This window comes from Vanacampus margaritifer, chromosome 2 (assembly GCF_051991255.1).
Source record: "Vanacampus margaritifer isolate UIUO_Vmar chromosome 2, RoL_Vmar_1.0, whole genome shotgun sequence".
NCBI classification, from domain to species: Eukaryota; Metazoa; Chordata; class Actinopteri; order Syngnathiformes; family Syngnathidae; genus Vanacampus; species Vanacampus margaritifer.
In genome coordinates this window covers 54,347,863-54,364,906 of record NC_135433.1, presented here as the reverse complement: position 1 = coordinate 54,364,906, position 17,044 = coordinate 54,347,863, and the positions used below count along the sequence as shown (strand labels likewise).

General features: G+C 38.9%; 2 protein-coding genes and 1 long non-coding RNA gene across 7 annotated transcripts; 1 reads left to right on the top strand and 2 right to left on the bottom strand.

The window, feature by feature from the left end:
• Positions 1–495: 495 nt before the first annotated feature.
• Positions 496–11,403, top strand: rcn3 (reticulocalbin 3, EF-hand calcium binding domain). 2 transcript variants are annotated; one of them, XM_077557302.1, is made up of 8 exons: positions 496–655; positions 1,479–1,712; positions 2,840–3,033; positions 3,099–3,271; positions 3,765–3,825; positions 3,920–4,011; positions 4,178–4,285; positions 9,425–11,403. In XM_077557302.1, exons 2-8 carry the CDS (start codon positions 1,498–1,500, stop codon positions 9,530–9,532), a joined length of 951 nt encoding a protein of 316 aa, XP_077413428.1. In that variant the 5' UTR covers positions 496–655; positions 1,479–1,497; the 3' UTR covers positions 9,533–11,403. The 2 variants fall into 2 exon arrangements, with proteins under 2 accessions (XP_077413428.1, XP_077413427.1); XM_077557301.1 differs by lacking the exon at positions 9,425–11,403 and adding an exon at positions 4,902–5,668.
• On the bottom strand, positions 9,130–9,530 carry LOC144043552 (uncharacterized). The gene is made up of 2 exons (XR_013291125.1): positions 9,304–9,530; positions 9,130–9,241 (listed from the first exon to the last, which is right to left on the bottom strand). It is a non-coding gene; the product is annotated as an uncharacterized LOC144043552 (long non-coding RNA).
• Positions 9,611–15,598, bottom strand: nosip (nitric oxide synthase interacting protein). 4 transcript variants are annotated; one of them, XM_077557298.1, is made up of 9 exons: positions 15,233–15,598; positions 14,570–14,675; positions 14,231–14,312; positions 13,961–14,096; positions 13,724–13,860; positions 11,572–11,688; positions 10,125–10,243; positions 9,944–10,052; positions 9,611–9,872 (listed from the first exon to the last, which is right to left on the bottom strand). In XM_077557298.1, exons 1-9 carry the CDS (start codon positions 15,300–15,302, stop codon positions 9,801–9,803), a joined length of 948 nt encoding a protein of 315 aa, XP_077413424.1. In that variant the 5' UTR covers positions 15,303–15,598; the 3' UTR covers positions 9,611–9,800. The 4 variants fall into 4 exon arrangements, with proteins under 4 accessions (XP_077413424.1, XP_077413426.1, XP_077413423.1 ...); XM_077557300.1 differs by having other exon boundaries at positions 10,125–10,195; positions 15,233–15,597; XM_077557297.1 differs by having other exon boundaries at positions 13,724–13,875; positions 15,233–15,596.
• Between the last annotated feature and the right edge of the window lie 1,446 nt (positions 15,599–17,044).

Below are 17,044 nucleotides of genomic sequence, written 5' to 3'. Positions count from 1 at the left end.
GATAGAACAATACTGACCGGTTGACACATCTTATGTTCTTTCGTTTCCATGCGACGAAATTATATAAAACTGTGTTTCTAGTTGCCTGTGAATGACACTCTTTTATTTTGAAAAACGTATATTGTTACACGCATAGCGGTACTTCCCCCACCCATTTGAAATTAACCGTAACGTGTTTTTGGCTTGACTCCGAGGCCATAAACGAGAGCTCCCGTAGCGTATCCTCGTATAGGCGGCTTCCCCGGAAAATCCAACCTAAAGCCAACTTCACCTCAGTGGCGCACGTCACGTGGTCATGTATTTCACGTGATTGTCCAGTGTTTCGTCACCTTTTTTGTGATATCCACTACAACTACGTCAGAAGAGAATACACCGAACCTTGAATCACAGCAGCGGCAGCAAATCTCAGTTACAAAGGCAGTTCGTTTTTACGTGACTACGTGGCGGTTAACAGCCAATAAGACCGATTAGAATGAATGTCAAAAGTGTGATTGGTTGAAAAGCTTCCTTTGGTCTGTCTTCATTGGTTACTTAAACAAAAAAGCCCGCCTTCTACACAGCGTTATTTAAAGTGACAGAGTGCCAACGCGGACAGAGTTTTCTCCTTGGCGATAAACTTCACCGAGGTGCGGCGCAAGCAATTTGCAAGAAAGTGGTAAGTTGTTTTGGAAGTTGGTCTTTGATCTTAAGAAGATGAAAAAAAGGAACGCTGGCTTGTTTTGAATCTCTAAGGTGTCGCACTATGCTTTTTGCAACGCTCTGAAGTGATGAGATTCGTAGTGATGGCAGTCTTAAAATAGACGGCACTCACTGTAAAGGGAGGGATGAGAATGGTATTCGAACCATTGTTTCTTTTTCTAGAAACCAGAGCGTGCAATTCAAATGTCAGACTATGCTTATCTTAGTTTATGGTAAAACAAAAACATTTTAAAGTTAGGTAAGGTAAAGTTAAAAGCTGCAAGGGTCTGATCTAGTACGCTGATATTTTTCTATTCTACTACAAATTGTCGTTTGGAATTTGCTCCTTGCAGATTACCGAGCATAAAAAAAGGGGGGGGGGGGTGAAAACTATACCTACCCTACATCAGACTCGTTCAAGTACGTTTGATTTGATGTAGTAGATTAAACGTATCAATGAAAGCAAAACTAGCATCCTGATTAAGTGAGATGACTTTGTCCTTCAGTTGTCTTTCCTCACTTTGACACTATTGAATTGGGTGTGTCCCTCCACCCCAAACAACTCATTCAATGTTCAAATTTCAATTCAAACTGCCCATCCGTTTATGTTTTAAAAATTGCGGTAGCAAATGGCAATATACACTAAACATATGCGCTGCAATATGGAGACTTCCAAACAATAACTATAAGTTTATCATGGTTAGTCTTTTGAATTACATAAACATTGTCCTGCCATGAAATTCATTTACAAGAGCTACTTTGCTAAAAAATTGTCCTGCAACATCTCTTCCAATCCTCAGTTGCTGAGAGGTCATCACAATGCTGCTGCAGTCGCTAGCATCCCTCTACCTCCTGGCTGCTGCCACCTTGGCCGTCCCTGCTCAGGAGAAACGCGTCCATCACCACGCCGACCTGAGCGACCACGCCCACAATGACGCTCAGGACTTTCAGTACGACCACGAGGCTTTCCTGGGCAAAGAGGAGGCGAAGACCTTCGACCAGCTAACGTCCGAGGAGAGTAAAGACAGATTGGCGTAGGTTCTGCCGATGTCAGCATAACACCAACTGTCGCACGTCATGCTAAAATAGAAATTTGGACCTCTTGTTTTGGGTCATCTTACTTTTTTCTTTCTTTTTTAAGCAACTAGTAGTTGAAATAACAACTGTAAGAATAATTCACAATTTTTAATTCACAAATCCACTACAAAGCACTTCTATTCAACATGGCTATGGCTTGTAAAAAAAGAAGCTTCTCGCTTCACACATTGATATTTGGCACCAATATGCCACAAGATGGTGCCAAAGCATCCATCCAGTTTGTATATCGCCAAACCTCATAGTTGCGCCAAAGTCTTTATATTAGACAGGGCCGTGGCCTGATTACAAGTAGCAAATAAGTGAGTTTTTCAGCAAAAAGAAGAGCTTAGGTGCAAAATGAAATCTGCTTGTAGCAAATTGCAAGTACTGTATAGTACATTATGTAGGGGCAACACAGTGAAGTGTTCTTTTGCTCTTGCTAATTGACAATGCTCCTAAAGATATTGAAATTGCCTATAGTTGTAACATGAGCAAAGTACTACTTTTGTCTAGAAGAAACTCCTCAACTCACTTTAACTCATTCTCTCCCAGCCATTTTCACTGAAGCAACCCCCCTTCACGCCCGGCTGTTTCACTGAATTTTTATTTTGCAAGGCCCACAGAATATTCTGTCTATTGCTATAAAAACATGGAACCTACCAAAAGAAAGATGAGTCTCTTTTTTTTCATCAGGAAAAAAATAATATATTTCTATCTGTTTCCATTTTGGAGTAATTAGCATTAGAATATAGCCAAGTTTCATCATTATTCACAAACCAGTTGAAAAAGAGCTTGTTGCAACATGGCCCTGGCTGGTCTCTTTTACTCTGCTGCCACCTGCTGGCCGTTTTTGTAATAACTACCATTGCTTTAAGTGACCTCTTTATGAAGCTGTATCAAAGCCTTCTGTATGCTCTAGCATAGAAAAAACATATAAATATGTTTTTAAGAGTGAAGGACAAAGTATTCAAAAAAGTATTTCTACATTTTTGGGTTTGAATGAGTTTGAATGTAGTTTTTTGGTGCCAAAATATCACAAGAAATACAAAGTAAGTTGATTCCGTCTTCCTGTTCCCCCTTTCAGGAAGATTGTGGACCGCATTGACACCGACAAGGACGGCTTCATCAACCACGCAGAGTTGCATTACTGGATCAAACACCGACAGAGGCGCTACATCGAGGACAATGTGAACAAACACTGGAGGGATTACGACAAGGACCAAGATGACAAAATAGCCTGGGGGGAGTACAAGAACACCACCTATGGATTCTATCTTGGTAAGATTTATTCGACAGGGTCAATCTGAATATCTGTCTGATGTCTGTCTTGTCCGTCCTCTCAGATGAGGAGTTTGACGACGTGGAGGACAAGGCCACCTACAAGTCCATGCTCACCCGGGACGAAAGACGCTTCAAGACCGCCGATCGTGACGGCGACGGGATCGCCACGCGCAAGGAGTTCACTGCCTTCCTCCACCCAGAGGAGTTTGATTACATGAAAGACTTGGTTGTACAGGTACACACATATAACTTATACTATGACTTGCCATGGGAAATTGGATGTTTGCGGTAGTGTCAAGCCCTTTTATACTCAAATTATAACCTACATCAGGATTTTTTTTCTCAACTGTTTTTATTATTTTAAAGGCATGGGAAAACATATTATCACCTTAATTTTTTTCCACTTACAATCGTTGACCACTGGATGGCAGTGTATGTCAAGACTACACTAGTGTCCACTGGAGTGGCAAATGGCCAATTGTGGCAAAAAGATTCATTTATATAGAAGAAAATCTTTTAATTGCTGTCCACTGTAGTAACAACTATCCGTGACAGGGTTAGTGGAGTGGGGTGTGTTATGATGACATAAATAGTAGTGAAGCATAAAACTTTGATTAAGTACATGACAAGAGATTGATTTTCCGCATGCGTTTCCAATCAGGAAGGGGCACCCCTGTTTTGACCATTTATTGCATCATCAAACCACTTTCTTCAAATCTTTTCTTTAGGAAACAATTGAAGACATTGATAAAAATGGTGATGGCAAGATCAGCTTAGCCGAATACATCGGTATGGCACCTCTTTTTTGGTGTTTTTCTCAGATCAACCACTTACTCTCAATTTGGAAACTGACTGCAATGTTTGTACGTGTGACTGTCCATAGGTGACATGTACACACCAGAGGAGGGAGAGAGTGAACCTGAATGGGTCCAGACTGAGAAGAAACATTTTACTGATTTGAGGGATGCCAACAAGGTGAGAGACTGAATGTATCACAAGAGCTGTATCTGCTTTGCTGTTTGAATAAAGATGAAGATATTTGCTGACGCTCCCAATACAATCCAGAATGTATCTTATGTAAAAACAAAGAAGCATTTTGAAAGTGCATCATACATAGTAAGACAAGTCACGTGTCACGCAGGATGGTTACATGGATTTCAGTGAGGTGGCTCAGTGGATTTTGCCTGGAGAAGTCGACCACGCCGACAATGAAGCCAAGCACTTGATCCACGAGACGGACACCAACAAGGTAATATTGCCACACGTGCCACGACGACGCTAGAAAAAAACTATCCATAAAAAGCTAGGCTGCCTGATATAGTTCCTGGATGGATGATTGATAGATGGCTTGATACCTGGATGCATTAGATAAAGTTAGAATTATCATTCATAGTATATATACATTAGGTATAGGTACATTCTAAAAACAGTTGGGTCAAAAACAATAAACCAACTATGGGTCAAAAATGGACCAATATTCTACTTGGATTGATTTGACCCAACTTTGAGTAGTCTAGAAATGGGTCATTCAGCATAAAACAACTCATAAATATTGGTCATATCCTTTACTTGAGTCAACAAATTGGGTGATTTTGTATAAAAGAACCCAGAAACTTGTGACCCATAAAGTGGATCGGTCAATTTTTTTTATTATTATCCATAATTGGGTTACTTTTGACCCAACTGTTTTTAGAGTGTACATTCATCAACACTGATATAATCAATAATTGTGACTTAATCAAGTTTTAATTAACACTGATTAATTATCTTTCTTCTCTGTCTTAATCTCTTCCTTTTCATGACTTCATGCATCTTCTCCATCTCCTTCTGTGTCAATCACACGAATTGTGGCGATCAATCATCAGGATGAGAAAATAACCAAGCAGGAAATCCTGGCCAACTGGAACATGTTTGTGGGCAGCCAGGCCACCAATTACGGAGAAGATTTAACAAAGAGTCACGACGAGCTTTGATGAGCTGTCACGCTCCAAACGGAGCTCATTCGCGTTCATGTTGTTTCACGAAGTTTGCTCACATGGAGTGTTTGTGTGACGGCCGCTACCGGTCGCCGGGTTACACGATAAGTATCATGCTCGCAGAAAACTATTACACATGCTGTCACATACTGTGTATGTGCTTACAGGTGATTTGTGCATGTCCACATAGCATTATTGTAGTTCGTCATAAAACATTTCAATTAGAAAGTGGTCCAAAATCTGTGGATATCGTCCAACATGCACTGATATAAATAAAGTGAAATGATGTGTTTTGAGTTTGAGCTTAGGAAGCGGTCATAACATTTCTGAATGACATCAGAAACCACCATGGCTACATAGTACACTCCCCTGACCACTTATTCATTGTTTAGAAGCTGCTGTAGTTTAAATATTTTCAGTACCTTTCTTACTGTTGACTACCCCATATATGGAAATTGATTTTTAAACATTTCAAACCAAAGATGTTGCAGTTGTTTTGAATTGACTTGGTCTCAATTTGCTGATGAGCATAGGTCAAAAGCATGTTAAGATTAGTGGCTACAGTTAACTAAAATAAGTTTGTGATCAAATAAAACTACTATTACAGATTGTTACAGATTGTTGATTGGACAAATAAAAAAAACTTTCTACGCGTTTTTCTTTTCTTTTTCTTTTTTTGAGAGAGCTCAGTGTTCATTCGGTAATCTTACCGATTCAACATGTCATCATCATTGCTCTTCTTTTTTTTTGTGCATAAGAATGTGTGTGCGTGCATGTGAGTTTGTGCTCATTAATTCACCTAAAACCTATTTAAAATCCCATATCCTTCACCTAAACCGAATACTTCAGAATCCCGATAGTCGTAAAGTTGTCAGGAGACCCGAGGAGTGACAAATAAAAAAAAGTGAAATCCAGCACCGACCAGATACCAGCTACTACACACACAGGGTTACAAACCAGAATCTTTCACCAACCCCAGGAGCATGTCAATTCCAACAAATCAGAGAGACCTCAAGAGACCAAAGGAAAGACTAAAGAAAGAAAGGAAGGATAGATGAAGCAGAGTGAGATCCACGGTCATCCGCCTTCACCGATTCAGCGACCAGAGGAAGAAGCAGATAGTGTTGAATTTCGGTAGATGCTTGTGTGGTGGATCTGGCATGCATGAAAAACCTCCACCAAACGGGAGCCGTCGACTCCGGCCAGGGCACAACCCCAGGGCCCTGCGGGGGCCACCAGCCGGATAGCAAACCCAGGAGCCCGGAGCGCCACCCACCCCAACACGGCCCGCGCCCCCAGCCCAACGCAGCAGAACGGGGCACGGCAGGCCCACCAGGCACCCCACTGGCCCACAGGCACCGCCCACACCCACCACAGCCCAGCCCCCAAACCCCCAGACATATACCCCCACCCACCCGTACCCACCCTTTCCCCAACAAGCCGCCCCCACCCCGCCAGCCCCATGAATCCAGGAATCTGTGCTGGAGAGGGGCCGGACAGTGGAGTAGCGGGGGCACCCGCGCCCACCCCACCTCCAGCCGCTTGGTGGACGGAAAAGGGGAAGGGAGTACCGGGGGACAGGAGGCGCCCCCAAACCCCAGGCCCGGCGGGGAAAGATCCCAGTCGTCACGCCGACGTGCCTAGTGAAAACTAACCCGTTACTGAGTTCGCCGACTGGCGAACTCTACCCCTACACTGTGGATGTGACCCCACCCATTGTATATACAAGTGTGTGCGTGAGGTGCATTAAAATTGGGAGCAGGTGAGATGATAAAATTTGGTGCCTCTAAACCTCTTTTGGATTTGCTTTTATGAAGAGTGGATAGACTAATCTTGCTCTTTTTTTTCTTTTCTTTCCAGTAGAATTTTGTAACGGTCAAGTCCAGCGACTGGAACCAAGTTAGACATAGGTTTGAATGGAATCATTGAGAATGTTTATTTTATTTTGGGTAAAACTTTCATTTTAATGGTGGCTATTCGTCCTATTAGAGAACTAAGAAGATTATTCCAGCGCTCCAGGTCACTGTGAATGCTATCCAGAAGTGGAGTGCAGTTGAAATGAATTAAATCAGTTAATTTAGGTGAGATTTTTATGCCTAAGTATTTTAAATTACCTATAGGAAATGAGTAGTGTGGGTCCTGGCTTGCAGGGTTCCATGAATTTTCTGTAATAGGTAGTAGTGTTGATTTTGTCCAGTTAATAGAATAATTTGATAAATGTGAGAATTTAGTTATTGTGTTAAATACTTCCCCTAACAAAATAGCAGGCTTTTCTAAATAAAGTAAAATATCACCGGCATATAGATAAATTTTGTGTTCTGTTACCCCAGAGTTAATTCCTTGAATCCTTCTTTCCTGGTGTATAGCTAATGCAAGTGGCTCAATAAATATTGCAAATAATAAATGGGACAGTGGGCATCCCTGTCTTGTGCCTCTCTGTAGAGTAAAACTCTGAGATATAATCCCATTAGTAGTAACTGTATCTTTAGGAGAATCATATAATACTGACACCCAGTGAATAAATGACTTCCCAAAGCCAAATTTATTTAAAACCGCAAAGAGGAAAGACCAGTTAACTTTGTCGAAGGCTTTTTCTGCATCCAACGATATAACTGCCTTTTTATAATTTCGCTGTGACATGCTAATAAGGTTAAAGACTCTCCTAATATTGTTAGTAGAATGACGACCTTTAATAAAGCCTGTTTGGTCGTTATAAACGATTGTCGAGATTACCGTTTCTGGTCTAGATGCGAAGCCCTTAGCGATAATTTTATGTCAGTAATAATTAGTGATATCGGACGGTAACTTGACGGAAGGGTGGGGTCTTGCTTTAATAAAAGTTTAATTGCTGCTGTATTCATGTGTGGACGTATGTAACCATTAGTTTTAATTTCTGTTACTACTCTTAAGAATAATGGAGCAAGCATTAACCAAAAGTGCCTAAAAAAATATGGCTGGATAACCATCCAGGCCAGGTGCTCTGCCATTAGGCATACTATCTAGAGCACTATGCAGCTCGTTTATGGTGAGTGGCGCATCTAAAATATCTTTATATTCAGTAGATAACTGAGGCATATTTAAGCTACTGAGGAATGCCTCAATATGCTCAGGGTTAGGCTTGTTAGTTTCTGAGTATAGGTTGCGATAATAGTTAGAAAAAATATTATTAATTTCTTCTGGTCATTGCATACACTCACCAGTTGTCCCTTTAATAGCCTTTATAAGAGATTTTTCCCGAGAAAAGAAAGAAATTTATCTGATTTGTTATTATTTTCAAAGTTGTTGTATCTCAATTGTTGTATTATAAACTCTGTCTTTTTGGATAACATATCGTCTAACTGTATTTTTGTATTTTGTAAGTCAGTCATTTGGGTTTATTGCGTATTCATCCGTCAGTTGTTTATTTTATCTTCTAAGTCAAGTTTTTCTAATTTTTGATCCTGTTTCTTTTTATAAGATGAATATAATTTTACCTCTAATTACCGCTTTCCCAGCTTCCCAGAGAAGAGATGGAGATAAGTTTGTAATCATTTATTTCCAGAAAGTCTGCCCACTCTTTTCTTATAATTTTGTCGAACTCTGCGTCATTTAGCAGGGAGATGTTAAAACGCCATGTCGGGGGTGGTTTAAAGGTATAATCTATTTTTAGGGTGAGGAAGACTGGTTTATGGTCGCTAATAATAATAGGATGTATTTTTATACCAATTTTTTCAATTTCAATCATAGAATTATTTGTTAGGAAAAAAAATCAATTATTGAAAAAGACCGCTGCACCGCGGAAAATAAGGTAAATTCCTTTTTAGTCGGGTTCTTAAGTCTCCAGCTGTACAGTATATATATTCTCTTACTACTTTAGCGGATTGTAATCGCCTTATACATGTCGTATTATTAGTGTTTTGTTGAGTTTGTTGAGTATCATTACATGTTTTGTTTTTAATTTTGCACTGAATACTTATGGAGGACCAAAACTGCCAACATTAAAAATAAATGAATAAATAAATGACTAAAAGTGGAAATAAAAACAGATATAAAAAGTATAATTAAATAATTAAATAAAGAAAATTACTAAATTAATACATAAATAGAATTAAATATCAATCAATAAATAAAAACGCTCTGCTCTCACATTTATTTATTTCATGCTGCAGACGCTCTGTCAGGTCGAAATGTTATTCAAATGAGGGGCCGGAGAACTACAGCAATGGACGACTTGTATTGTCCACTGTCACCTCGACTTGCAACTCGAGTTGCTCGACAAAAAGTCGAGGTGACAGTGGACAGCTGCAGCCACAACATGCTTCAGAAGAAAATGTCTTAACATGATTTCCATCCTTGATGGATCCGCATTATTGAACTACTTTCTTTCCCTTTATTATTTTGATTTTCCATCTTCCCTCTTGTGTGCATGTCAGGATGGACTTCTGACACTCTCTGAGATGCTCGACAAATTTGACTTCATCAAGATCAGCACCATCACAGACTATGGAGCCATGGAGGTCGAGGGCCATGAAGAGCTGTGAATAGCGATACCGCAAACAATTATGACTGATGTTTTTTGTGTGTTTTAGAAAAGTTACTCAAATACATTCATCAAGACGTTTGGTAGAACAAATTTATTCAACTGACCAATAAGCAGGAGAGTTTAGTGGCATGAACAATATACTGTAGCTAATGTAGGACTTTTTTTTTTCTTTCTCTCTAAACACTCTCAAAAAGCCTCTTCAGAATTACCATATCAAAACAAAATCACAGTTTTTGAGAGCAACATACTTATTAGCAGATCATCTTTCACACTTGCATCACTGGACGAGCTTCTTTGGCCTTAAGGTCTACGCCAGCACCTGCGAAGCCCGTCCCTCCCTGTCAAGTATAAGAAACACCAAATCAAGATCATCTTGACATTAAGAATCCATAGTTGTGTGTTGAAATACCCTCTGCAGTGGTACGATGTCATTGTCAGACAGCTTGTCTCCACTCACAGGATCCATCATGTCCATCTTGATGAGTCTCTCCACGCACTCCTGTGTCACCACACACCCACTGAACACAGCACGGCCACATTTGTAAGTCTTTCCCTCTGAACATGCAGGCGAGCGCGTAAAGACGACTCACGAAGGTCGCAGGACAGCACAGGGGACGCTGTTGCCCAGGACGTCTTTGGTCACCGCACAGATGTACCTGTCCTGTTGATAGTGGACCGCTTGATACAATAAATCAGGCAAATGTAGCAACTGAAACAATTTATAGCTGTTGTTAGAAGAAACGTAGACACAAATGATCATTATGTTCTTAATAGGAAGACTGCAATGTAGTCATGTGCGAACAGTGACAACACGCACACATGGAGTGGGGCAGCTGTGGTGCCCAAGGCTCAGTTGACAATAAGTGGTAATAACTTCAAATATGGCCTCATTTTCAGTGACAGGCTGACGGCCAATCACGATTGCACTGCATTGGAAAACAGAAAACCTTATAAAAAAGAAGGTAAAGAAATAAATTGGTTTCATAAAAGTATAAATAAGCCAAAAGTTACACATGATGTAGTATTTGTTGTGTTAGCGTGTGGCAGGGCTGGAAGATTATGGAAAAAATAATAATCACGATTATTTTGATTGAGATTGAAATCCCGATTAATAAAATGATTATTTATTGATTTAAAAAAATAATAATTTTTAACTAATAAAAACTATGATCATAGCTTTACGCCCATTCATCCCTTCACATTGAATTCAGTGAATCCTTAAACTCAAAGTAAAAATAAAAAAAAAGGTGAAATAAAAATACTGTATACTAAAAAAGTAATTGCAAAACAAATGCTGGGTGTTCCTGCGCCTTAGGGGCAGTGTGATGCCGTGCATTCATTGTGTACACGCTTAGAATGAGAACAACACAAACTTGTGATTAAATTCTATTAAAATAACTATTTTTTTCACAAATTGGGAAGAATTTGTGTTTACGTAGTGTTATCCTACCCATGGGTATACGTTTCCACAGCATTTGTGTGTGAATATTTGTCATTTGAAGGACTATTACGACTAAAGTTGATGCTAACTTCCTGTTTGCATTTGAATGGCTTTTCAGCATTAGCGCTAGGCTAGCGATGTTTTAAAAACAAAGTATGTGTTGTATTTAAATACACACTGTATGCAATTCTCCTTATTGTGTGTTTAGTTTTACAGTTAACTCCAACTGGAGTGTCATAAACACCTTATAGGAAGGCAGAATCACACTGATTTGCTCCGGGCTAGCTACAAGCTATATTGTGCATTCAGGGTCCTGTCACAATGTGGGAACTTGTAAATGTACTGCGCCGTTCTGCACATTAATTGTTTTTCTTCTTCATTACATTTCAATGATCGAGAGAAACCAAAATAAATAAATCATGATAACATTTTGGTTAATGCGGCCTGTTGAATGACATCAGGAGCTCGAACTCGAACCACATGGTTAGTTCAATGGGTAGATCTTCTCCATGCTCGTTGCTTGTGTTTTCATTTTGTGTGACAGCTCACAACTTCACAAATGTATACAAGTATAAAAGTCTTCATGTTAGACTGACCTGGCGGTTGATGAGGGCCACCCGGTCCAGACTCTGGTCAACCGGGGTGAAGCGCACTGTGATCAGCTCGTTCATCTTTATCGGTCGTCCTGACATCGGACACAACACAGTCTTGCTCTGACGTTTGAAAAGAAGAAATAAGAGGAAACTGTTGATTTGATGGCACATGATTTCTATGCTCACTGTTGCTTGCATTTCGAGACCCACAGTTGATCTTTGGATTCAGAGGTTAACTTGTCCTCATCCATATGCAAATACACAAAATAAACACAAGTCATCATGACATCAAATCTGAAGACAAACAGGTTCAAGTGATTGCAAGTTCACTAAACAAGCAGCCACGTAATAAAGTGGCCGTTAAGGAGCATTGAAGGCATCTCGCTGAGCATTACATATATAAAATAAATAAAATATTTGGTGGCCTAAACCTCAATCAAAATGACCTTGCATGCGTTACTATGAAAGGCAGGAAAATCATGTTTTTTTCTCTGCCAATCACAAAAGTAACATAATGGTAATAATATTAAGTTAAAAAATAATGATAATGAAATACAGTATATTATACCATATTGTATATATAAAGATTAAACATATTGAAGAAGATTTATGAATATCAATACCAGGTATCGGTATCAGGCCAACACGCTGCCTTATTTCAAGGTATCAGTACCTGTAATGGTGGCCGATACTGTTATTGCCTGCCCTTTTGTGGCTGTTTTGTGATCAGGAACTATTATTTAATTAGAGTGGAAAATTTACATTAATTTCATGCATTTGTTTCTTTAAAATGATCTGTCATTCTTTGAAAATTGTATGTATCAAATATGCTCGTGCTATCGGTACTTGGTCAAGAGTTTGTTGAATACTCATACTGGTATCGATCTGAAAGAAAGTGGTATTAAACATCTCTAGTGAGAACAAATATGCAACAATAATTTGCAGAGGTTGAAATGTTTGATTTCTAAGTGCTGTACTCCAATGAGTGAATGAGTGAAATGTAATCAATATAATATTCATATCCACTGGTGAGCTGGTGCCTACGCTATAGTGTTAATTTGATAAACATTTTTTAAATTCAGTGTCAGTTTTAATCACACTTATGAGTTTTGATCATATCAATCTCGTCCCATTTCTATTTAGTCAGCTTTTAGTCAACTATAAGTCGAGCATTTTAGTCCAAAAAAAAACAATTTTATTAATCTAGTTTTAGTTTTAAAAAGAAAAATATATTTTTTTTTTAAACATTTTACTCTAGTTTTAGTCAGGACAATCATTTTACCCTTTTCCTTTTTTTTTTGTCAGCAGCTATTATTGAACACTTCCATCTAATCTAAAACCACTTCACATAAAATGTTCTCTTTTTGATTTAAAACTTTACACACAATTACAGTATATCAACAAGTGGCTATTATGACTCCATGCTACAAGCTAGTAAGTTAGCCAGCATTGGTTAGCGTTATTGTTGGACGTTATAAACAACAACCACCAAACTTTTTGTTGATTTACCACAATATCTTTGTGGTGAACACCGAGGTCTCTCTTCAAGGTTTTACAAAATCCAAATTTCCGTCCCGTCTGTTTGTTTGTGAACTAAAATGTCCACAGATTTTAGTTTATTAGTCAATGAAAATGCACACTGGTTTAGTCGCAGTTATTGTTTATTAATAGGGGTTTTAGTTTAGTCTAGTTATTGTCTGGTGAAAAATGTGTGTTGACGAAAATATTTTTATTTAGTTTTTGTTAACGAAATTAACACTACTATGCTAGAGTACCTGGAGAAAATCCACACAAACATGGAAAGAACATGCAAATGATTGAGAAATGCTCTAGCCGATATTGGAACTCAGGACCTCTCGGCTGTGAGACAGACACGCTAACCACTAGGCCAGTAAGAATGCGGTGTGGAACTAGTGGACTGTATTCTGTTTCGCCAGTTGGCCAAAACCACCAGAGGGCGCAAGTATGCTGGTTGCAGGAAAATGCAATGTTCCATCAACATGGACTGTAAAGTAACGCTTACTCTATCCATTTTCTGAAACATCCATGTTTCTGTGTTAAATTATTAGGCAGCACTCTCGGCTTAGCGTTTAGCACATCTGCCTTAACCGTGGCCAAAATGAGTAGCAAACTTTCATCCCTAATAGCCACTGACCGGTTTCTTGAGAAGGGTGGGCTTCGCTTTGGGTGTCAGGGAAGGAACCCAAAAGCTGGGCAGATTCTGGCTGGAGGAGGCCACTGAACCAGTGGAGGAGGATGCTGATGAGCTGCTGTCCGTCCGGACTTTCTCGCCTACTTTGCTTTGCCCTCCAGGGAACAAATTCATTAATTCCACAAATAAGTGAGCAACAATAGAAATGGAGTGTCACTGCTGGATCTGCAACACGCGTACCGGAAATGAAAGGGTTGATGGGTTTGGATACAATGCTATTCTCTCTGCTTTTGAACATCTCCACTTTCTCCCTTTCTTCGGACTTGGACTCAAGCTGACTGTCATTCTTCTGAGCTTGTTTTTGTTTCTCATATGCCTACAAGAAAAGTTGGGAAACTTTAATACAGTTGTTTAAACAGTTACATTTTGACAAGATAAAAAAAAAAAAGGAAAAACCTATTCACCCATCTATCCATTCTACAACAACAACAAACTTCAAGACAAAAGTACCTTCATCTTCCTGGCAATTTCCGTCTTCTGATGCAGAATGTATTCAAGAATAGCCTGTTTTTCATACAAGAATCCATCTGGGCTAAAAACAATCACAGAAATTTGATTATTTCATGTATCAATAAAGGGGCTGAAGTGAATACATTTGCAAGCCACATTTTTTTCAGATTTTCCTTTCATGTGGAAAACCATGAATCATATACTTGTGTTGTTCCATCACACGCAAGGCTAATATACATGAAGTCGTCGTAATGTGATGAAATGAGGAAGTTTGAGTACTATGAATACTTCTGAAAGCCAATGTCTGTGTAGATGCAGTGTGTGTGGTGAGAAACATACGTGACCACAGGAGTCTGGCAGGGTTGCAGGGACAAACAGCAGCAGTCAAAGTCTTTGATGGCATCTTTACCCAGGCGGATGCTCTGTGTGCCGTAACCGGATGCCGCTGAGCAGGATGAAAACATACAAACAAGTTCACGCCGTTTCTTTCAATTAGATTGCATTTGCTACCAATACATGACACAGAAGCTATACGTACAGTGCTCAACATAAATTAGCACACCGCAAGTCTTAGAAAACATTGTTTCCTTTCAGAAACACTTTTTATATGTATCAATTAATAGGTCAATTAACTAAAAAAATATATATTGTGAATACATTTACTTATTTTTGGTCCCTTTAGGCCCTACAACAAATATGCAGGCAGAACTTTTCACAATTTTTTCTTTGGCAAGAAGAACATTTGTCTGCTCTGCCGTTTATTATTTAAGCTTACAGGCTTAGCACAGTTATTTTATCCGGTACACGTTGTTTCGCAACTTAATCCAAAACGCAGAAGATTCTGACGACTATGTGCTTTGCCAAACATGGTTGCGATTTTCCAGCCAAAACACGCACTAAGACAACAAAAGGAGCACAGAGTGCGAGGGGTACAATGAATGTTTAGCTCTATTCAAAATGCATCTTAAAGTTTAGCTGGATTAGTCACGACGCATTTCTCACCTGTATCTTTCTTTTTCTCGTGGTAAGTGTAGACAGCTCCTGCTGTGCAGTTCTTCCCGTGGCGGGTCATTATAGTCTTTAATCAATTTGAAGAAGAAAAAAACAAGTTGCAACGTTTGCAGTGCTAGTTTAGCTCGCAGCTCGTCGATAACACGGAAAGCTATGTCGGTATGTGATAGTAAATAGATAATAATAATATAAAGGGTTAGGGTTAGTTACTTAACTTATTCTCTATAACCGAATTAACACATGAGGATTTTAGTGGACTCTATTGCTCCCACAAAAAATGTTTGACACTACTTGGGCGCGCCGCTAATACGTCATTGCTGTCGCACAAGGTTACCGTCCAGAGCAACGTCACAGCAAGTGGACTTCCGCTGAGTTTATTTTTCTAAATCAATTAAAAATAAATAAGTAAATAAATAAATAAATCCAAACAATTTTTAATAGGAACGTTTTATCCTGCTACCCTCATTAATCGCTATCTTCCATTTTCCCCTGTTCTTTCGCTAACCCCCCCCCGGCCCCCCGCCTTTCTCCCCATGTTTTTCCACACCTCGGGTAAGCATTATGCCTACGTGGCCGCCATCTTGGTGGTGGCAAAGTTCCCACTAAAGCCAATGCACGCATACTAAAAATAAATCATAACTTAGTCTTTCCGCATCTGATTTTAATGAGATTTACTTTATTGTTAACGTCAAAATATGTGCTATTATTGCACCTCATTTTATTTAAAAACAAACGTAAAAAGTCTATACCAATATTTTGTTGGTTTGCTGTTTTAGTCAAGAGACCAAGGAATCAGCCATTATACATTATTATATGGGAACTAATTTAATTAAAAGTGAATATATATATAAAGTTTAATAAACTCATAATTAATTAAACTTAATATATTTACTTTGGATTAATTTAATTTCATCGTGTGTTACCAATTTTAAGCATTGTAAGCAATTTTATTAAATTGATCAACAATTCGATTTGTAATCTTAATTTGGTTGAACAATTCTCTTTTTAGAATGCACCTTCATCAACGGGATCATTGTCACAAGGACATGCCATGTTCATGAAAAAGTGGACTTTTAATATAGACCTATTGAGTGTTGTTGTTTTTTTGTTTTTTTTAAATAACAGACGGCAGAACTATGTTACGCCAAAACTTGCCAGCTGACTGAATGAATGAAGAAATCAAATTTGGTGTATGACTGAAAAGAGGTGGAGCCAGAGAGAAACTCGAGGTTCATTGTGATAAACCTGGTATTGACCAGGTTAGATTCATAGAGTCTGTAACTATGGTAACTAACCAAGAGTTTAAGTTACGTCTCTTTATGAAACAGGCTAGAGTTACCCTTCTTTCTCTGGTTTGAGTTACCTCGCTTCCTGAAAACTCAGTTTCCAGCATTTCAGGGTTAACAGACTCAGAGTTTTTACTAAACCTGCTTTGTGAAACGGAACCCTGGAGACTAATACAAGGTTTCACAGACACTTAAATTTAAAAAAAATTTTTAATGCCGTCCTTAATTTTTGACACAAAAGTGATAGATGTATGCATATGGACTTAGGGTACCGGTAATTGGTGGAACAAAAGCCCCAATCATGCAGCTACATCTAATAAATTTGGCCTCAAAATTCAGCACATCAAGATTTTTCTGAATCATTTAGTATTTTCAACAATCATTTAAATATACCAAACCAGGCCAAGTTTTTAGTTTAAGTTTGAAACTCTTGAATGTCTGCTGATGAGAAAACAATCTCGAGTGTCTTAGATAACTTGTTGGTCTTTCAAGAGCAGCATTTCCTGCCTATGTTAGT